This window comes from Phascolarctos cinereus, unplaced genomic scaffold, assembly GCF_003287225.1.
Source record: "Phascolarctos cinereus isolate Bilbo 61053 unplaced genomic scaffold, phaCin_HiC Scaffold_2;HRSCAF=192, whole genome shotgun sequence".
NCBI classification, from domain to species: domain Eukaryota; kingdom Metazoa; phylum Chordata; class Mammalia; order Diprotodontia; family Phascolarctidae; genus Phascolarctos; species Phascolarctos cinereus.
In genome coordinates this window covers 36,051,795-36,074,757 of record NW_027555625.1, presented here as the reverse complement: position 1 = coordinate 36,074,757, position 22,963 = coordinate 36,051,795, and the positions used below count along the sequence as shown (strand labels likewise).

The 22,963-nt window shown below is 41.5% G+C and overlaps 1 protein-coding gene across 4 annotated transcripts in view; it reads right to left on the bottom strand.

The window, feature by feature from the left end:
* SPMIP9 (sperm microtubule inner protein 9) overlaps positions 1-19,841 on the bottom strand; it is a 28,512-nt gene extending 8,671 nt beyond the window's left edge. The window contains exons 1-4 of one of the 4 annotated variants that reach the window (XM_020979076.2): positions 19,353-19,740; positions 19,068-19,109; positions 17,159-17,251; positions 487-583 (exon numbers count right to left, since the gene is read on the bottom strand). In XM_020979076.2, coding sequence (XP_020834735.1) covers positions 487-583; positions 17,159-17,251; positions 19,068-19,109; positions 19,353-19,451 — 331 coding nt within the window. In that variant the 5' untranslated portion in view covers positions 19,452-19,740. The other 3 variants (XM_020979074.1, XM_020979073.1, XM_020979075.1) reach the window with 3 other exon arrangements.
* Between the last annotated feature and the right edge of the window lie 3,122 nt (positions 19,842-22,963).

Genomic DNA, 22,963 nt, shown 5'->3' with positions numbered 1-22,963 from the left:
AATGATTTCTCCCCTCAATGAGGGCTTGAGGAGCTCTCCTGGAAGCCGTTCTGGTGGCCTGGGGGGTACTGCTAAGATGGGAAAACAGGCTGAAAACGTACAGTGACTTACTCCAGTTGATGTAGATAATGATGATAGTGATAATAATAACAGCTAACGTTTATATAGCACTTATAGGCACTGTTCTAAGCACTTTACAATTATTACCTTATTTGATCTTCACAACCACCCTAGGAAGTGCTATTAATTTCCATTTTACAGACGAAGAAACTGAGACCAAAAGAAGTCATGTGATTCATTCAGAGTCACACAGTTAGCAAGAATAATTAACATTTATATGATGCTTACTGTGTGCCAGGCACTGCGCTAAGTACTTTATAATTATTATCTCATTTGAGCCTTTCAACAACCCTGGTAAGTAGGTGTTATTATTATTCCCATTTTACTGATGAGAAAACTGAGGCAGGCAGAGATTAGGTGACTTACCCACAGTCATGCAGCTACTAAGTATCTGAGTCTTTGATTTGAACTTAAGTCTATGGAGAGAATTCAGGCTGGTTGCTCTATTCATTGCACCACCCACCTGTAGAAAACAGTCAACAAAATTTTATTAAGTACTTACTATTTCAGGCATTGTGGTGAGCTCTGGGATTTAAGGAAAGATAAAAGCTAAACTTCTTATCTCAAGGAGCTCATAGTCCAATGGTGGAAGCAGCATGCAAAGAACAAAATACAGTCAAGCTATAGACAGGAAAAATGGGAAATAACAGTGCAAAGGCATGGGTCAGGAGCTGAACTCAGGCGTTCAAATGACATAATATTTGTAAAGCCCTTAATTGTCAAAGCATCTGACACATAGTAGACTTTCTCCCTTCTCTATTGCTTTCTTTGGGGATCAGTGACTTACCCAGGGTCACACAGCTAGTAAGTATCTGAGACTAGATTTGAACTCAGGTCCGCTTGACTCTAGGACCAGCGCTCTATCTACTGTGCAACCAAGCTGCCCTAGAGGTCCACCCAGCCCCCTGCTTTTTAATGCCTGCATTCTTATTACACTGAAGGACTGGGATGGACCTGGTAGCTACAATAGATTTGCTAGCTATAGACTTTGTGTCTCGTAGCCAAGATCATAACCTAGTGCCTATCACCTGTAGGCTCTTAATAAATGCTAATGAATGAATGAATACATAAAAATGCATTTATTAAGAGTTTGCAACCCTGCCAAGCACTGTGATAAATACTGGAGATACAAATGCAGATGGTAGACAGTCCTGCCCTCAAGTCCTAGGCTTTCATCTGAATCGGAAGAGGGAACTTACTGAGAAGTGATTTCCAATTGCCTGATGGGTCCTCCCATAAGACACTAATACAACCCTTCCCGGAGTCAAGAAAGCACTGATTTCATTATTCTGGAAGCAGAAAGGGTTGGGTCCTTAAGGGAGGGAGGTGGGAAGCCTTTGCAGCACTTTGGTGCCAGGTGGTTCTGAGGAATTGGGAGAGGGTACTCGGGGGGGGGGTGTCTTTGGTCAAGGTGAAGTGGGAGAATGATATAGTCACTAAAGGACCACCCCTAGGGCTGGAGTTCCCAATGTGAAAGGGTCAAGTCCTCCAGTGCTTGGTTTCTGCAGACGGGCATGGGATCTGGTGAGGAGTTTCCTGATCCCAGTTAGAAGTCCAACAACACACCAGGTGGGGACTGGGGCTGAATGCTTGACTCCTCCGATCTACCGAACCATGAGGGAGGAGTACCCCAGAATGCAGTGGGTGTGCTGATGGACAGCTAAGCGGTCTGGTGGGTGGATACAGTACCGGGCCTGAGTCAAGAAAGCTTGAGCAAAACTACCCTCAGACACTTACTGGCTGTGTAAACCCTGGGAAAACCACTTAACCTTTGTCAATCTCAGTTTCCTCAACTGTAAAATGGAGATAATAACTCCCAGAGTTGTTATGATAGTCAAATGAGATAATATTTGTAAAGTGCCTGGCACATAGTAGGTGTTTAATAAATACTTGCTCTCTTTTCCACAGAGAGGGCGATTAAGTGTCTCCAATTTGCCTGAGAAGCCAATGACATTTGCTTCTTCTTGGTGCAGTCTGAATGATCTTTCTTTTTTTTTTAAAGTCAAGTCAATAAGCATTTATTAAGCACCAACTGTGTGCTACACACTTTACTTCAAATTTTTTTTCTTATAATTTTGAATTCAGTAATCTTGGCTCTGTAAAACGAGCTGGAGAAGGAAATGGCAAACTCAGAGTGACCACAAGAGGGCAGCAAGACACCAGAAAAAGACCAGACCAGAAGCCAATCCAGCAAGTTTTGAAAATGGGTCTGTAGGCAAATATTTTACAGAAGTTGGCAAAGCACTTTACATGTCTTATTTCATTTGATTCTCATGGCCCTAGGAGGTTGGTGCTGTTATTATGTCCATTTTACAGGTGAGGAAACTGAGGTAACTTGCCTGAAGATAGTAAATGTCTCAGGCAGGATTTGAACTCATGTCTTCCCAACTCCAAGTCCCATATTCCATCTACTACACCAAACTGCCATCATCTATTAATATAGTCAGTCAATCAATCAATGCCTACTAGGAGCCAGGCACTTTGTTAAGCCAAGTGGGATACAAAAAGAGGCAAAAGACAGTCCCTGCTCTTAAGGAGCTTACAATCCAAATCTGGAGACTGCATGCAAACAAATATATGCAGGGGCAGTTAGATTGTGCAGTGGATAGAGCACCGGCCCTGAAGTCAGGAGAACCTGAGTTCAAATCCGGCCTCAGACCAAACACTGGACACTTACTAGCTGTGTGACCCTGGGCAAGTCATTTAACCCCAATTGCCTAAAAAAAGAAAAAGAAAAAAAAAAGAACAGAAAACAGCCAATGGGGCAGCTAGGTGGCATAGTGCATAGAGATCTGGCCTTGGAGTCAGGAAAACTTGAGTTCAAATTCAACCTCAGACACTTAACACTTACTAGCTTTGTGACCCTGGGCAAGTCACTTGACCCCATCTCCTCACCAAAAAAAAACCCCCTAATATATGCAAATACAAATATGTGCAAAACAAGCCGTATAAAAAAAATCAAAAGGAAATAATTAACCAAGGGAAGGCACTGGAATTAAGAAGGGTTGAGTTATTCAAACTCAGCATATCTAAAATCCAATTCATTGTAATTCCCACCACACCTGTGCATCTTCCAGGCTTCTCTATTCCTATCAAAGATATCACGATCTTTCTAGGCACTGAGCTTCAAAGCCTCTGCTTCTCCCTTCTCCCTCACCCCTCTATCCAGTCACTTGTCAAATCTTTACCAATTCCATCTCCAACATCTCTGTTACTTCCATCCCCTTCTCTGCACTAATGCAGTCAGCCTGCCCTGGTTTAAGCCCAGCTCTCCCTTCACCCAATGCCCTCTTACTTGTCCCCCAGCTTTTACCCTCTCCAACAAAGTCATCATCCATTTCCAAAATCTTGCGCTGCTCTCTTTTTGCCTCTAGGATAAAATACAACCTCAGCCTAGCATTGAAAGCCCTCCAAATCCTGACTCTCACCTCCCTTTCTGGTCCTCTATCACTCCCTTTCACATGCTCTCTGTTCTAGCCTTTAGAGTCCAGTCTAATCTGTTGGCTGTTTCCTGTACGTACATTCTATCTTCCATCTCCTTTCCTTTGCCCAGGCTGTCCCCCATGTTGGGTCACTCTGCAGCCAGTGTTGAGTTCTGCTTAGTTTGATGCCTGGGAAGAACATCCCAAATGGAGACGATACCTTAGAACAGGAGCTTGGGAGAGTCAAACAGGAGACAACTAAGCCCTATTCCCTTCTCCTAAAGGAAGTTTTAGTTCTTCTCTGGAGCCCACAATAGAGGTCACACTAAAACTAAGGTACCTGCTGGTCCCCATAGGGACAAAACCACAAATCATGCCCCTGGGCACAAAAATTCCTTTATCTGGGCTATCCCATTAATGATTGATTGGCCTTTGTTTTGCCTTCGCTGAGGCACCTTTGATATTAAAAATTCTGATGAATGGCTTTTTGCTTTCTCAAAACCTTGTAAATTGCCCCTGGTATAACTCAATGGATCAATTCCTGGGAAACCTCATTCAGCAGCTTTCTTGGAGTTCCAATGTTAACGACTCAATAAGTATTGAAAAGTAATGAGTCAATGAGTATCAAACAATCCACTAACAGCTTTCTTTTTTCCTTCCTTTCTCTTTCTCTCTCCCTCCCTCCTTTCCTTCCTTCCTTCTTCCCTCCTCCCTCTTCCTTCCTCCTCTCTCCTCCTCCCTCCTCCTTCCTTTCCTTCCTTCCTTCCTTCCTTCCTTCCTCTTCCTTCTTTTCCTCCTTCCTTCCTTCTCTTCCCTTCCTTCCTTCCTTTTCCTTCCTTCCTTCTTCCTTCTTTCTCTTTTCTTCTTCCTTCCTTCCTTCCTTCCTCCTTCCTCCTCCTCCTCCCTCCTCCCTTCCTTCCTTCCTTCTTCCTTCCTTCCTTTCCTTCCTTCCTTCCTTCCTTCCTTCCTTCCTTCCTTCCTTCTTTCCTCTCTCCCTTTCTTCCTTCTTTCTTTCCTTTCTCTCCTATATGTACCAAACATAGTGCTAGACTCTAAGGTTTCAAAGACAAACAATGAAATAATAACTGCTTTCAAGAGGCTTACATTTTGTTTATCAAGGTCCTACAAAGTATTAGGTATGGGGCATCCAACCACCCATTCATTCAACAAATATTTATTAATGATCTATTGTGTGCCCAGCATGGTGCTAGTGGCTAGGGATAGAAAGACAGAAATGGACCAGAGCCTGTGCTGAAGCTTACATTCTATTTGTGGTGTGGGAGGGGGAAACCATATCCTTGCTGAAAGTGAAATACAAAATATATACAGAGCAATTTGGCCCTTGACCACAATCCTACTTGGTTTTTGTACCTCTCTAACGAAATTACAGGGGCCGCTAGGTGGCGCAGTGAATAGAACACCGTGCCTGGAGTCAGAAAGACTTAAGATCAAATCCAGCTTCAGATAATTACCAGCTGGCGACCCTGGGCCACGATCTTAACTCTACTTGCCTCAGTTTTCTCATCTGTAAAATGAGAAGGAAATGGCAAACCACTTCAGTGTCTTTGCCAAGAAAACCCCAGAGTCACAAAGGGCAGGACATGACCAAACGATAATGGTGCAATTAATGCACAATTGTGCAAATTAGTTATCTGTGTGTCTCTCCAGTTTAACCTAAATAGAGAATCTCCCTGCACTTTGAACCTGGTAGACAATGAATAACTGTCGAATAAATAAAGGAAAGTTATACTCACAATCCTTAAGAAGCTTTTGACCTAATAACCGGGAAAGGATGCCTGTGCAAATAATTATGACACATTAGCTTCCTTTGGGAAGTGGTCTCCATTATTTTTTTGACCATGCACCTCTATCCAGAAAAATTTCTGAGCACAAAGCACTACTATATGTGCATTTGTTTATTTATACATTTTATACTAGTCAATCAATCAATATTTATTAAGGGGTATGTTCCAGCAAGTATTTATTAATTATAGTATTTAAAAACTAGTATTTATAGAGTGCTTTAAGGTTTGCAAAGTGCTTTACAAATATCTCATTTGATCATCACAACAATCCTGGGGGTTATCCTCAGTTTACTGGGGAGGAAACTGAGGCAAAGAGTAGTGAAGTGCCTTACTGCTCAGTAGTTTCATCTGTGTCCAACTCTTCATAAAGAATCCTTTTGGAGTTTTCATGGCAAAGATACTGGAGTGGGTTGCCATTTCCTTCTCCAGCTCATTTTACAGATGAGGAAACTGAGGCAAACAGGGTTACAGTGACTTGTCTAGAGTCACTAGTAAGCATCTGAGGCCAGATTTGAACCCAGGATGATGAATCTTTCTGACTCCAGATCCAGAACTCTATCTACTTCTCCACCTACCTGCCTGGTGAATTGCCTTTCTCCGGGGTCAATCAGCTACAGTGTGGGAAGAAGGATTTGAACTGACTAGAGGCCCAGTAATTTATCTGCAGGAGATAGTGTACTGGTTCTGGAATCCCCGAGACCGGAGTACAAATGAGACCTCCAACACTTACTGGCTGTGTGACCCTGGGCAAGTCACTTATTTGCTTATCTCAGTCTCCTCAACTATGAAATTAGGATAATAAAGCATCTACTAAGCAGGGTTGTTGTATGGGTCAAATGATGTGATATTTGTAAAGTGCTTGGTATATAAATGCTTATTCTCTTCCCCACCTAGCTGGAGCCTTAACTACACCGTGCTAAGTGCTGCAGATAGAAAGGCAAAAGAATATAGAGAACTAAGTCAAATGTATAAGAATACAAGTCATTCCCCAATTGATAAATGATCAAAGAATATGAACAGGAAGTTTTCAGATGAAGAATTTAGAGCTATTTATAATCATGTGAAAAAATGCTCTAAATCGCTATTGATTAGAAAAATTCAAATCAAATCAAATCAAAATCTGAGATATCACATCACACCTATCAGATTGGTTAACATGACAAAACAGGAAACATGATAAATGCTGGAGAAGATGTGGGGGAAAATGGAACACTAATGCATTGTTGGTAAATTTGTGAACTGATTCAACCATTCTGGACAGCAATTTGGAACCATGCCCAAAGAGCTATAAAACTGTGCATACCCTTTGATCCAGCAATAGCACTTCTAGGGCTATATCCCAAAGAGATCAAACAAATGGGAAAAGGACCCACATGTACAAAAATATTCATAGCAGCTCTTTTTGTGGTGGCAAAGAATCGGATATTGAGAGGATGCCCATCAACTGGGGAATGGCTGAGGAAGTTGTGGTATATGAATGTAATGGAATACTATTGTGCTATAAGAAATGATGAGCAGGCAGACTTCAGAAAAACCTGGAAAGACTTGTATGGTCTGATGCTGAGTGAAGTGAGCAGAACCAAGAGGACTTTGTACACAATAACAGCCACGTTGTGCAATGACTAATACTGCTAAACTGAACCCTTCTCAGTATTACAAGGATCTAAGACATCTCCAGAGGCCTCGTGATGGAAAATGCTGTCCACATCCAAAGAAAGAACTATGGAAGTTGAATTGCTATCATTTTTTTTCTCCTCTGTTGAGTTTTGTTTCATCTTTCTGATGGTTCCTCCTATCGGTTTTAATTTTTACTTACAACTTCACTAATGTGAAAATATGTTTAATGGGTATGTAAATGTAAAGCCTGTATCAGATTGTGTGCCGTCTTGGGGAGGGTGGGGGGGAGGGAGGGGGAGAAAAATTTTCAACTCAAAAGCATATGGAAGTGATTGTTGATAAATCAAAATAAATTAATAAAATTTAAAAAAAAAGAAATAATGAGCAGGAAGACTGGAAAGACTTATATGAACTGATGCTGAGTGAACCAGGAGAACATTGTACACAGTAACAGCCATGTTGTGAGATAACTTTGATAGACTTATCTCTTCTTAGTAATGCAAGGATCTAAGACAACTCCAAATGACTTATGATGGAAAATGCTATCCATATCCAGAAAAAAGAGCTATGGAGTCTGAATGCAGATCAAAGCATGTTATTTGCTCTCTCTCTCTCTCGCTCGCTCGCTTGCTCTCTCTCTCTCTCTCTCTCTCTCTCTCTCTCTCTCTCTCTCTCTTTGTTTCTTCTTTCTCATGGTTTCTCCCATTAGTTCTAATTCTACTTTATAACACAACTAACGTGAAAATAGGTTTACTATGAATGTATATGTTGAACCTATATCAATTTACATGCTGACTTGGGGTGAGGAAGAGGATAGGGAGAAAACCTGGAACCCCAAAATCTTATGAAAGTGAAGGTTGAAAACTAAAAAAATAAATAAATAAGTGTATAAAAAAAAAAGAAAGAAAGAAAGAGAGGCAAAAGACAATCCCTGCTCTCTAGGAGCTCACAATCTAATTGTGGAGACAACTTGCAGCATGAGATAAATCCAAGATCGTTTCAGAAAGAAGGCATTAAGATTAAGCAGGACTGAGGAAAGACTTCTTGTAGAAGGAAGGACTTTAGCGGAGATCAATAAACATTAGGTGTTTATTGTGTGTGCTAGGTGTGCTAAGGTGTGCCTGGCATTGTGCTCAGTGGTGGGGATACAAAAAGAGCTGAGACTTTAAAAAGCCAGGAAAGCTAGGAGGCAGAGATGAGAAAAGAGAGCTGGGGGCTGGGGTGGGGTGGGGGCGTTGGCAGCCAGTGCCGGGAGCTGAGAGATGGAATGTTGGGTGTCAGAAAGAGCCGGGTGGTCAGTGTCACTGGATTGAAGAGTACTTGTGGAGCAATAAGATGTAAAAAGACTGAAAATTCAGTCTGGGGCCAGGCAAAGAAGAGCTTTAAATAGTGAAAGGAAGATTTTATATTTGCATATTGCACTAGGGAGACAATGTCACGTTCAGTCACGTCTGACTCTTTGTGATCCTCATGGGCCACAGTACACCAGGCCCTTCTAATTCATGTTCGTTACTTTTATGACACTATCTATCCATCTCATCCTCTCCTGTCCCCTTTTCCTTTTGCTTTCATTTGTCCCCACCATCCAGGTCTTTTCCAATGAATCCTGTCTTTTTGTTATGTGGCCCGAGTAGTTGAGCTTCAGTTTCAGTATTTGACCTTCCAGTGAATAGTCTGAATTAATTTCTTTAATTGATTTGATGTCTTTGCAGTCCAAGAGACTCTCAAAAGTCTTCTCTAGCACCACAACTCAAAAGCATTGATCCAGCTTTCTTTGTAGCCTGGCTCGCATCATCACATAATACTACTGGAAAAACCATAGCTGTGACTCTATGGACCTTTGCTGGCAAGTTGATGTCTCTGTTTTTTACTCTGCTATCCAGATTTACCACAGCTGTCCTTCCAAGGAATATGCATTTTTTTTTAATTTCATGGATGCAATCACCATCTGCTGTGATCTTTGAACCCAAGAATATAAAATCTGATGCTGCTTCCATTTCTGCATTTGCCAGGAAGTAATGGGACCAGTTGCCAAGATCTTAGTTTTTTGGGAATTAAGCTTTGAACCAACTTTTACACTCTTCTCTCTCACCCTCGTCAAGAGGCTTCTTAATTCCTCTTCACTTTCTGCCATCTGAATGATATCATCTGTATATCTGAGCTTGGTGCTATTTCTCCTGGCAACCTTAATTCCAGCTTTTGATTCTTCTAGGCTGGCATTACACATAATGTACTCTGCACATAAGTTAAATAAATAAGGTGGCAACGTACAGCCTTGTTGTACTCCTTTCCTAACCTTGAACCAGTTCGCTGGTCCATGCTCAGTTCTGACTGTTGCTTCTTGACCTGCGTATGGGTTCCTCTGGACTGATGACCGCTGGGAGGGTGAGATGCTACCTGTCTGCCCATCTTCTGATTGGTTGATGTGGTAGGTTCAGGACCAGCCTCCCTTGGAGGGGTGGGTAGTCCTAGCCTCACTCCCCACCCCCTCTCCCACCTTCCACTTTGGAGATCACTGCCTTCATGCAGCTGCAGACCACCAGCTCTAACTGGTCAGACTAAGATCATTGAGGAGCAGGATTTTATTATTCCCTTTTTACAGATGAAGAAACTGAGGCTTGGGAAAATTATTCCCATTGGAATATAGTAGGGTGCTCAAAGACACCACAGTGCCATCTAGAACCCTTCTCAATCTCTTTTCATCTTGAAATCTTTTCCTTTAGCATCTTTTCCTTCAGCTGGGGCAGCTCACTGAAACCTCAGACCCCCCTGGCACACAGGACCAGAGGAAGTTTACCTCCTGCTTAATCCCCACTGATACCTTCAGACCTTTCCTCTTCTTCCATCACTAAATAACCCACTTCTTCTACCTTCCACAAATCTCTCAAACATGCCCTCTTCTTTCCTCTGACACTGCTGCTGTCTTGGTGAGGGCTCTCATCCTGAACTATTGCAGTAGACCCCAATGGATCTCCCTGCCCTATCTCCTCTCCACTCCAATCCATACTCTACTCAGCTAATCGAGCTTGATAAAATATAGGTCTGACCAGGTCACTCACCTCCTCCTTATTCAATAAACTCAAGTGGCTCCTTTCACCTCCAGGATCACATATAAAAGCTCTCTTCTGTTTGGTGTATCTGGCCCCTTCCTACCTTTCCAGTCTTACCTAACTCCCATTCACTTACTGTCCTATCCAATAATACTGCTGTTCCTTACACTGGACGCTGAGTCTCTGGACTCTTGACCTTTTCATTGGTTATCTATCCCCTATGCCTGGAAGTCTCTCCTTCCGCATCTCCACCTCCTGACTTCCCTGACTTTCTTCAAGTCCCAGTTACAATCCCATCCTCTATAGGGTGCTTTTCCCCATCCTCCTTAATGTTAGTGCCTTCCCTCTGTTGATTCTCTCCAATTTATCCTGTCTATATCTTGTTTGTACATAGCTGTTGACATGTTGTATCCTTCATTAGACTGAACTCCCTGAGATCAGGGACTGTCTTGTACATTTCTTTATTTCCCCAGCCCTTAGCACATAGTAGGCACTTACTAAATCTATCAGGCAGCCAGTAAATGTTTGTTGACCAACTCCTTTAAAATTTATTCCATTTTCTAGATCATCTTGTCATCTGTCAACCTCCAGGTCACTCTCCCTCCTTTCTAGTAAGTCCTTATCCTGGGAAGGAGGGAAGAAAGGATGGAAAGGAAGGAAGGAAGAAAGGAAGGAGAGAAGGGAGGAAACAAGGAAGAAGGGATGAAGGGAGGGAAGGAAAGAAGGAAGGATTGCTAGTCTACAAATCATGGACTCATAGGTTTAGAACTGGAAGCCATCTTGGAGTTCATATTTATATGATATCCCGGCCAGGTTACTCCCTCCTTTTGTAGATGAGGCTTTAAGAGAGGTGAAGCAACTATCTTGGGTCAAATAGAGTTGAACCAATACTCAAACCCCTGTTCTTGAAATGCAGAGTCAGCCCTCCCAGTGTCCCATTGTATTAGCTCTCCCCCAGTGATGAGCACCACATCGAGGTAAACTTGGTGATAGCTCAATGAGGCAAGCTAAAGAAATACAGGAACAGGGCTGTGAGCTGCACTTTCAAATTTTATTTAAATTCTGACCCATGCCCTCCGAGGGAGTGAAACAGTGAATGTTGGTGCATTGCATTCTCTCCTACTGGCTTTCTGTTGGACTCTCAAGGTTGCTATAGGTAAAATGGTTTCAAGGGTCCCCATCGCAAGGGGATAGGTTTCATATCTGAAGGGAATTGTGTGTCAGTCAGTTCCCTGTGTCCACCAATCTCAGGAAGCAGATAATTAAGTTCCAGGGGTTTCAGAAATCTCTTAAACTGATACCTAGTTTTATATTCTGGGATCTTTTTTGGGTCCAAGGAAGGATAGTAATCACTAGGGCAGATTCTGGGCTGTGCCTGAGGGACCTTCTGGGCTAGTTCCTGACAGAAGGCACAGGGCCCTAGGTCTTTTGCTGTCATTTGAGGATCCCTGAAAGCTGGGTATCCTTTCATCAGCATCGATGTAGATGGGGCAACAGGTGGGCAAAATTCTTTCTGCCGTAACTGGGCTTCAATCTTCCGTTGCTGTGGAGCCAAAGCAGACACAAGTCAAGGGCTGAGAGGAGGAAGAGGTCACCTACTTCACATTTTTTTCCAGGTCCCACAGTTCATTTGTCACCCACCTTCTTGCTGTTCCTCAAATGCAATGGTGCATCTCCCACCTCCAAGTCTTTGCTCTGGCTGTTTGCTATGCCTGGAATCCTTTCCCTCTTCACCTTTGCCTTCCTTTAAGACTCAGTTTGAATCCCACTGTGGGCAGGAGGCCTTTCCTTATTCCCTCCCCCACCCCAGCTGCTCACTCCTTCTATATGAGATTATGTTTCATCTATTCTTTATATATCTTGTAGGTACCTGGTTATTTACATGATATCCTGCCCTGTAAAATGGAAGCTCCTTGAGGTCTTTGTATCTTCAGTGCTTATCACAGTGCTTGGCACAAAGCAAGGGTTTCATAACTGTTTGTTCACTGACTGACTGACTGACTGAGCTTAAAAAGGGAAAGGGTCCTCTCATAATGGAAGCTCCCAAGCCCTCCAAGAATCTGGCTGACTTTTCTTCAGAAAATGTGCACCTTGGTTTCCAAGGAGGAAAGTGTAATGGTAGAACTACCAATAGTCTTGAGGTTTAGATCATCTTGCTCTAATTAATTAGCTATACTCTAAGTTGGCTAGGTCATTAAGTTTTCTGAGCCTTAGTTTCCTCATCTGTAAAAGGAAGGGTTCAGCCAGAGGGTTAATTTCCTCCCTCCATCAATGCAAGTTGGCACCTTGTCCACAGCTTTAGAGAGCTTCTAGAGTACAAAGAGGTTAATGAGATCATCCAGCTAAGGTGAGTCAGAGAACCCAGGGTCTTCCTGGATCCACAGCAAAGCAAAAATTGTCTCTGCCCTCAAGGAGCTTACAAATTCCAACGAAGAAAGCAACATATATGCAAATTGGTGCATACAATATAAAGTCAAGATAGCAATAACAAGGATAAAATGGAAGGAATAAGCATAAGCAAAGAAGGAAAAATATGATCACTTATTTGTAGATGATATGGCTCATTTAGAGAACACCAGAGTAAATTAAAACATCAACACCATTAATAACTTCAGCAGAGTTGCAGTATATGAAATAAATCCACCTAAATCATTAGCATTTCTATGCATTACCAACAAAACCCAGCCAGAAGACAGAGAAATTCCATTTAAAATAACAACAGCATATATACAATATCAAAGGATCTACTCACTTTCACGACACACATGGAAACTGTATAAATATAATTATCAAACACTCTTAGTAGAAATAAAGACAGGTCTAAATAATGGCAGAAATATTTATTGTTCACTAACAAGATGAACCAATATAATAAAAATGACAACACTATCCAACTTGATTTGTTTATTCAGTCACATCAATTAAACTACCAAAGGATTAATTTGGAATTCTTTTTTTTTTCTTTTTGGTGAGGCAATCACAGTTAAGTGACTTGCCCAGGGTCACACAGCCAAAGCGTTAATTTGTAGCATGAGGAAAAAAAAAGAATAAAATTATCTGGATGAACAAAAGGTCAAGAATCTTAAGAAAAGTAATAAAAAAGAATTAAGTAATGCTAGGAGCACCAGATCTCAAACTATATTACAAAGCAACAATCATCAAAATGATTTTGTACTAGTTAAAAAATAGATTGAGCAGTGGAAGACATTAGGTATACAACATACAGAAACAAATAAACCTGATAACCTATTGTTTGATAAACCCCCAAACACCAGCTCTTGGGTAAGGATTTACTGTTTGTTAAAAACTGCTAAAAGACCAAACTAAAACAAAATCAGACAGCGGTCTGCAGAAATTAGGCTTAGACTTTGCATAATTTCCCAAATTAGCTCCAAATGGATGTATGATCTAGCTTTAGATAGAAAATGTCACGTGATTTAAAAAAATCAGAGAAACAAGGAAGACATTTTATTTTGGATCTATGGATGGGGAAGAGTTCATGATCAAACAAGGGTTAGAAGGGATCACAGCATATAAAATGGGCAATTTTTATTACGTTGAATTGAAATAGCTTGCACAAACAAAACCAATGCAGCTAACATTAGGAGCGAAACAGCTAATGTGAAAAAAAAATCTTTGCAGCAAGTTTCACTGATAAAACTCTCATTCCCAACATATATAAGGAATTGATTCAAATTTATAAGAATAAGACCCGTTCTCCACTTGAGAGGTGGTCAAAAAAATATGAACAGGCAGCTTTCAAAGGAAATCCAAACTGTCAACAGCTATATGAAAAAAAATGTTTCAAATCACCACTAATTAGAGGAATGCACATTCAAACAACCCTGACATTCCGTCTTACAACCATTAGATTAGCAAATGAGAAAAAAGGAAACTGGAGGAGCTTCAGAAAAAAAGGAACACGAATACCCTGATGCTTGAACTGTGAGTTGTTCCAGCCATCCTGGAAAGCAGTTTGGAACTATGCCCCAAAATTTACCAAACTATATATGTTTACTTTCTGACCCAGCTAAATGATGAAAGGGATGGAAGGGTGCAGAGAAACCTTGGAAGGAAGGAGAGAAGGAGAGAGGAAAGGAAGAAAGGAGGGAAAGGAGGAAGGAAGGAAAGAAAGAAGGAAGGACAGAGGTATGGAGGGATAGAGGAATGAGTGAAAGATCTGCATTAGTTCATGCAGAGTGAAGGAAACAAACCCAGGAGAACAATTTCTACAACAAGAATATTGAAAAGACAAACAACTTAGAAAGACTGATGAACTCTGATCAATGCAATGATTAATTTCAGAGACCAATAATGCTACCCACCTCTGGACAGATGGGTGATGGACTCAAGATGTAGAATGAGACATTTATTTTCAGATATAGCCAATATGAGAATTTGTTTTGTTTGACTATGTATATTTTTCATGAAGGTTTTTTCTTTTTCTTATATTTTTTATCAGTAGAGGAAGTGAGACGGAGAGAAAATAAATGCTTGTTAACTGAAAATTGTTTGAGGTTAAAAAAAAGGTAAACCCAGAGCAGTTGGAAGTTAACTTTTGAAAAGAAGTCATTAGTAGAATCTAGGGGATTGGGAAAGGCTCCCTGCAGAAGGTGGCATTTGAGCTAAGTCTTACAGGAAGTCAAGGATTACAATGAGAAAATTTGTGGTGGGGAGGACCTTCCTTCCAGGCAGCGGGAACAGGCAGTACCAAAGCACAGGGATAGGAGATGAGGCACCATGTTCGAAGAACGGCAGGTAGACCAGTATAGCTGGATTATAGACAGCATGGAGCAAGGAGACGACAATTTCATTTTTATCCTTGTATCTCCACAGTGCCTCACATATAATGGCATTTTATAAACGTTTGTGGATCAACTTTTTTTAGTCTTTTTAAAAATATATTTATTTTTAACATTACTTAACTTAAAGGAAAAAAACATTCCTTACCTACTTACACTTCCTTTTTTTGTTTTTTATTTTGAGTTCCAAATTCTCTACCTTCCTCTAGTTTCTCCCTAACCATTAATTGGGGAATGACTAGACTAGTTGTGGTATGTGATTGTGTCGGAATACTACTGTGCTGTAAGAAATGGTGAGCTGGTTGACTTTAGAAAAACGTGAAAAGATTTGCACGAAATAATGAAGAGTGAAATGAGCAGAACCAAGAGAATGTTGTGTATAGTAACAGCAATATTGTTAGAAGAATACTGTGAATGATTAAGTTATTCTGAGTATTATAAATATTCAAATCAGCTACAAAGGACCCATGAAGATGCTATCCACCTCCAGAGAAAGAATTAATAAATGGAAGTATGCATAGTATGGTTTTATACATACACACACATACATGCAGGTAATCTGTGTCAAATGGTAGAATATGAGAGGAAGGGAGATAGTTTGGAACTTAAAATATAACAAAAAATAAATTAAATTTTAAAATTCTCTTAAGATTAGAATTATAAAAAGAAGATGAATAAAATTATATCATTATAGATGTGAAATCATGCAAAGCATATTTCTGTATTATCCATTTTGCAAAAAAAAAGGAAAGAAAGAAAGAAAAAGAAAGGAAGGAAGAAAGAAAGAAAGAAGGAAAGAAAGAAGGAAAGAAAAAGAAAGAAAGAAAGAAGAAAGAAAGAAAGAAAGAAAGAAAGAAAGAAAGAAAGAAAGAAAGAAAGAAAGAAAGAAAGAAAGAAAGAAAGAAAGAAAGAAAGAAAGAAAGAGAAAGTGAAAAAATGATCCTCCATCACTCAGAATTCACCAGTTCTCTCTCTGGAGGTGGATGGCATGTTTCATCATGAGTCTTTTGGAATTGTCTTGGATCCCTGTATTGATCAGAATAGTTGATCATGACCAACTGATTCTAGTATAGTAGCTCTAAAGTTGAATTAAGCTATTAACCTGTATGTCATGATCTGGGTCTAAAGGGCCTGGAACTTAGAGTTCTGAGACCCAAATGGCTTCAACTTTCATGCTACTTACCATGTGATCTGGGGCAAATCAACCTCTCTGGGTCTCAATTTCCTCCTCCATAAAATGAAGGAATAGTACTAGATGTCCCTTGAGAGCATTTTCAGGTCTAAACCTTGTATCCTTGTGACATTTCGGCTCTTTGCCCCTCTAAGCTTTGTGGTGGGGCCCCTTCACTGCCACCTGTCACAGACTCGGAGACCAAGCTCATCCTAGGCATGAGAACATCCACTAGCTCTCAATTTGGGTTATTTAGCCTTGCTGCCCATCCTGCTCTCCCCTGCCCTTCTGTTTCTTTTTCTTTTTTTGAGGCAATGGGTTTAAGTGACTTGCCCAGGTTCACACAGCTAGTGAGTGTCAAATGTCTGAGGCCGGATTTGAACTCAGATCCTCCTGACTCCAAGGCCAGAGCTCTATCCACTGTGCCACCTAGCTGCCCCCTGCCCTTCTATTTCCAAGGCTCTGGACTTGTTACCCTGTGACTCAGCTGGGTCCTTGCACCTCAGTACCAGTGGATTGGCTTTTAGCTTGACCTCTTGTGCCTGAGTGCTTGACTTGGCTTTCTTCCAGGTACCCTAATTCCTTCAGGGCTGTGCTGCTACCTTGTCTCTTTCCCATCTTTCATTTAGAATTCTGTCCCTGAACCTCAGCTCTAAGGTTGGAATAGAAACGCCTTGAAGGCAAGGATTTTTTTCCTTTTTTTGTGTTGGCCATTTTGTGCCTAATGCTTAGCACAGTACTTGGCGTTGAGCGGGCAATGATGGGTGCCAGGATGCTGGTGAGAACCTCCACTCGTTGGCTGTGTGGCTCTCATTTGGTCACTTGTCCCATCCTTAGAGCTTTCTCTGTCCCCTGGTTTCCTCTCAGCCTGCCCTGTTACTGACCAAGCCTCTCTCCATTATGAAGAATATGTGGGAACGCTATGGCTCCTGAAATAATCCCCAGTGTGTGTGTGTGTGTGTGTGTGTGTGTGTGTGTACGTGTATGCACAATTAAGTTCTGTGTGCTACCGAAGTACACTGCCCAATGCCACAGGATGGTGGTCTGCAACATCCTCCTGTTCCTAATGAGATGAAAATCAGATAGCTATTTCAATGAAAAAAGAAGAAAAGAAAGGCTAGGAAGGGGGGGGCGGGGCAGGGGAACCAGACCCCATGGATGTTACATGTACCTCCTCAGGATTTTCCAGATGGGGTGTGTAATTGCTGAAGTCCTTGTAGTCGGCCATGTAGGAACTTTTGTACATGCTCAAAACCAGAGGTGCCTGCAAATATATAATAAAAATATAATTAAAGAAAGAAGAATGCCATCTGATGGGCTCCCCAGAACTTAGTGCCTGGCACATAGCAGGCAGTTAATAAATGCTTATTGATTGATTGGAAATGCCAACTTTACTTGCTGCCAGATCAGACTTTTATTGTTATTGTCAGTACCTCTTTGCTGTAGACATGGCATAGGGTAAAGACTTCCCCATTGTGAGTTCTATATTCCTACCCTGGTCATTTAGTAGCTATGGGGTATTAGGGAAATCACGTGATTGCTCTGGGTCTTAGTTTCCTCATCTGTAGAATGGGGAGAATGTCTGTACTATCTATCTCACGGGGATTGTCGTGAGAATTGAATGACATAACAGATATTAAATGTTTGGGAAACCAGAAGGCACTGTAACAATCCTTTCTCCTAGGCCTATTCCCTACGCATGAAGGCAGCTTACGGCTCAATGGATAGAGCACCGGCCCTGGAGTCAGGAAGACCTGAGTTCAAATCCAGCCTTGGGCACTGCCAAGCTGTATGACCTTGGGAAAGTCACTTAACCTCTGTCTACCTCAGTTTCCTTAACTGTAAAATGGGGATAATAATAATAATACCTTCCAGGGTTGTTAGGATCAAATGAGATCATAATGATAAATTGCTTAGCCCAGTGCCTGGAACATAGTAGGTGCTATATAAATGCTTATTCCTTCCTTCCCCACCCCTAAGAAATAATTTCTACAGTGGAAAAAGCACTGTATTTAGGCTCAGGAGAATTGGGTTTAAATCCTATCTCTGATACTTGGGATCATTTATTTATTAATTAATATTTATTTATTAGCTTATGTTGGATTGTAAGCTCCCTGAGGTCAGGGACTGTCTTTTGCCTCTTTTTGTATCCCCAGTGCTTAGCACGGTGCCAGGCACATAATAGATGCTTCATCAATGTTATTGAACGATTGATTATAACTGAAAGGGACCTTACTGATCCAATCCAACCCCCTCGTTTTCTAGGAAATGAGACCAAATGACTTGCCCAGAGTCACGCAGCTAATAAGCCAGAATTCAAACTCAGATCATCTAATTTCAAATCCATAGTTCTTTCCACTATTCAACTTCTTATGGGCTGATTTACCATTGGCAAGGCCATCTACAAAACAAGACTACTACTTACAGAGTGGTAGCTACAGAGCTGGCCATGGAGTCAGGAAGACCTGAGTTCAAATTCTGTCTCTGACAGGATGTTGGCTGTGTGACTCAGGCCAAGTCATTTTATTTCCTGGGGCTCTAAGCAATTCTCTAAAACTACATTTTGCAAAATAAGGGAAATTGCTTTCTGGGGGAAGAGAGTGTCCCTGTATTAATGAAGTCATGGCTCTAGAGGGGGGGAGATAATCATAACACCTACTAGTGGTGTGCCTCTGGCAAATCACTCAACCATTCTGAACCTCAATTTCCTCATCTGTAAGGGGGATATTAGCAGCCCCTGTATCACAGGATTGTTGTGAGGATCAATGGGCAATATCTATGAAGCACTTTGCAAACCTTCAAGTGTTATATAAATGTGAACTATTAATATCTACTAGTCCAACACCCTCTTTTTACACATGAGTAAACTGAGGCCTGGAGAAGTCAAGGGATTTGACCAACATCCCCATAATTAAGTATTAATTTCTGCCTCGTATTTTACTGCCTAGTATAAAATGTACCGATTATATATGAATGCTTCAGGGTCCATTGAAAGGATTAGGTAAGAAGCTAAGCTATGTCCCAGTGAGCAATCCCTGAGATGTTTAAACAAAAAGGAAAGGGAAGTCCTGAAGGCTCACCTGGCTGGGATACAACATACCCTCCATGATGTACAGGAAACCCTAGGAAGAAGATAAGTTAGATATAGCAAGTGGGTAGATGCCAGGGGTTGAGGGAAAGGCACACACTGACCCAACTATCACAATCGAGCAAACCCTCCCTGACTTCCCCATTTCACTGTCTACCTTTCCACCACTTCACCGATCAGGCAAAGGGAGAAAGTCCAGGCAGGTGGGTGGTCAGCCTCAGTGGAGCAGGCAGAAGGAAGGAAGCTAGCCACAAGAACTTGGGACTCAGAGACAGACCTCCAGTCCTTGGAAGGCCTGGGGCCAAAGTGATCGGTACTGGGGCACAATTCCAGCTCTGGGATCAGAAAGTGGGATGGTAGGTTGAAAGCCCTTCATCTTGAGTCAGCTGATGGCAACAGTAAAGACTGGTGTGGAGACAGACAGCTGAATGGCATGTGGGCAGTGACCAGGGAACAAGGAGATATGACACAGGTTTGTTCTATGTAATACTGATGCTGCCCGTGTAATCCACCAGTAAACCAAAGTGCTAGAATGGGTGTTAGTAGGCAGAGCCAACCAAACCAGGGATCCCGAAGAGACCAGGCCTGGAATCAGGGCTCAGCTGTAGGAGAACCCCCATAGAAGGAACGTCTGCTTCTGCGGAAGTCTGTGGGCAGGTGGGAAAGGCTACCTGGGTGGCAGGTTTGACTGCTCTCCGAGGGGACTGTGGTGTCTGTTGACCTCAGGAGGCTGTAGCCAGGACAAAGACAAACAGAGCCCTGCACTGTGACATCACACAGAGAACATAACCGGGGGCCAGACCCCAGAACCATACATAGCACTGATGGATAACAGAGGGTTTTGGTGCCATGATAGGTTCCCAGGACCTGGAGCCTAAGCAGCTGACAACGAACGATGTATTAATTACTCCAATAAATCCCTTTTCTCTTCCTCCCTTTACTTAATTTGAAAATACTGGAAAAATACGAAGCTACTAAAACAAAATTAAACTGAATCATAACTACAAACTTAGCCTGATGTCATGGACTTTTCCTTCCTGTTAAATCTAAACAGGCTCAGATAAGCTTTACTGAACACTTGCCCGTGGCTTCTTTCTCCCATGAAGGGGCACCCCCTTCCAATTTTTGTGTTGATGTATAAAGTGAATTCTCCTTCAAGGTGCCCCCCAACAAAGAAGCCCAGGTGACCTCATTAATGCTTGTGAGCCCTTCAAATTCCTTTCAGGTCTGTTCTCCAGTTTCACTAGCCAAGGAACAGAAAAGCTACATTTATTGGTTTTACATTTTATTTTGGTTTTACATTTATTTACCTATTTATACTAGCAATAATATAATAATATGTGATATCATGATATAGCTATAGATATAGATATAGATATAGATATAGATATAGATATAGATATAGATATAGATATAGATATAGATATAGATATAGATATAGATATATAATGTATAATGGCTTAATAACTCAAAAGTTTACAAAGCACTTTACAGATGTTGCCTCGACTGATGTGATCTGCTTCTAAAAAGTAAGGCAGCAAAAAAAAAAAGGTAAGGTAGCTGACAAAATTCAAAACCTGTCTATGAGAAAGATTGATAATAAAAACAGTGGAAAGTGAGGACATGTCCATCAAGTGGGAAATGGCAGAATAAGTTGTGATGGGAATCTTACTGAGCTATAATAAATGACAAGCAGGTTTGATTTTAGGAAAACATGGAAAGATTTGGATGTAGTAATAAAATATTTTTTAAAAGAAGTAAAGCTCTTAGGTCCTGGCAGCAGGAAGATGACAAAGAAAATGTCTTCCAGTGTTTGGTAAGTGCCAGAATAAGACACACACTTTGTGCCATCGTTGTGGTTCTAAGGCATACCATCTTCAGAAGTTAACATGCGGCAAATGTGAATGTCCTGCTAAACGCAAGAGAAAGTATGATTGGAGTGCAAAGGCTAAGGGATGCTGGTACCGATTGAATGAAGCACCTGAAAATGGTCTATCGCTGACTCAGGAATGGATTCCGTGAAGGAACAACGCCTGAACCCAAGACAGCAGCTGTTGTAGTATCTAGTTCATTGTGAGGATTCAACCGTTTGTTAAAATAAATATTCTGAATGAAAAATAAATAAAAATAAAAAAGAAGGAAAAGGATTACAACAGAGGAGAGTGGAGTTCCAAGCATGGGGGTGAGAACTCATGGAGAATGTAGGATGGGTTTGGGCTCAAGTGCTACTCCAGTTGGGCTAGAATGTAGAGTGAAGAGAGTAGTAGGAAATAGGGTGGAGCTGTGTGATGATGATGGGTTTGTATTTTATCTGATAGGTAATGGAAAGCCATTGAAGATTTTTGAGCAGGGGAGTGACCATAGTCAGGCCTTTGGTTTAGAAGGATTATTTGGTAGGGATTTATTTAAGAAACTATTACATTAGTCCCAGTTAAAGGTGATGAAAGATTGAGTCGGGGCGGCGGCCATGTGAATGTAGAACAATGGAGTGGATAAGATATAATGGCAGCCTTGGCAAACTGTGAGGGATAAGGAAGAAAGAGGCAAAGATAATTCATGGTGCTTCGTTATTGTTCATACACTTTCAGACAGTGTTGTGCAGCAGAAGTATATCAGTTATTTGGGAGGTTATGACCAAGTGATTTATCCTCTCTGTGCTTCTGGGTCTCATCTGTTAAAAGGATGTGAAACTATCTGCTCTCTTTTCCTCAAAGGATTATTTCCAGACTCAAACAAGATAATATTTATTAAAATACTAATAGCTCACATTTAAAATATCTCCCTTTTCCTCCTCTTCTTTGCAGAGGTGGGGGCCTATGGGTGTAGAACAGTGCAGATGCTGCTCCACTTGTTTGGTGTGCTGGTTGATTTTCTCTTATTTTAGTGTTCTGTGTTATAAGGAATGGCTCTTTGGGGGAGGGGACATATTAAAAAATAAAGGTTGTAAAAAATATATCAATAAAATAAAGATATAATTTCTAAAAATTTTAAATAGCACAAAATGGAGTTTTGCATGAATCTAGGATGTTTGCCAAAGTTTAGTACCTGGAACACCAAGAGTCAGTTAGAATCATCATAAGATGTTATTTCTATGGAGTGTGTGTGTGTGTGTGTGTGTGTGTGTGTGTGTGCGTGTGTGTATGCAATCCAGGGAACCTGTGATGCCCCAGACCGAGCCTTCTCCCATGGATCTTGATATATATTCTGGACCCTTGTTGAGGGACATATGCTTTTCCGTAGTAAATCAGAAAAGTGGCACAGTGCATAGAGTGCAGGGTGAGTGAGGAAGGCCTGAGTTCAAATCCAGCCTCAGACACTTGCGAAGCTGTATGACCCTGGGCATGTCATTGAACCCTGTTTGCCTCAGTTTCCTCATTGATAAAATCACCTGGAGAAGAAAATGGCTAACCGCCCCAGTATTTTTGCAGAGGAAACCCCAAATGGGATCGCGAAGAGTCAGACACAACTTAACAACAATAACAACAGTTTGAGGGAGGGTGGTGACTGGAGGCTGAGCATAGGGAGGAAAGAATTGTTGATACATCCCCTCCCTCTCACCTCACTCCACTCCTGAGCCTGGGGCCTAAGCAAGAACTGCTGTATCCTCCAGCGAGGTTCCTATCCCTCAGCAAAGAGACAAAGCACAGGGCCAGCTCACCTGAAGGTACTTTGGCAAACCAGGGCTTTCTCTTCGTTATTCTCAAGCCACTAATGGAGAGAATCTGTGGGGGTCACTTAGTTCTACTGCTGTATTTTGCAGAGGCTTTCAAGAAGCTATGGTCTGGGGGGGTTGATATGACTTCCCCAAAGCCACCCAAATTCTCCCCATGGAAATATTTGATAGTCACCATCTTATTTGTCCAAATCAGGAATTTTCTTACCCAATGT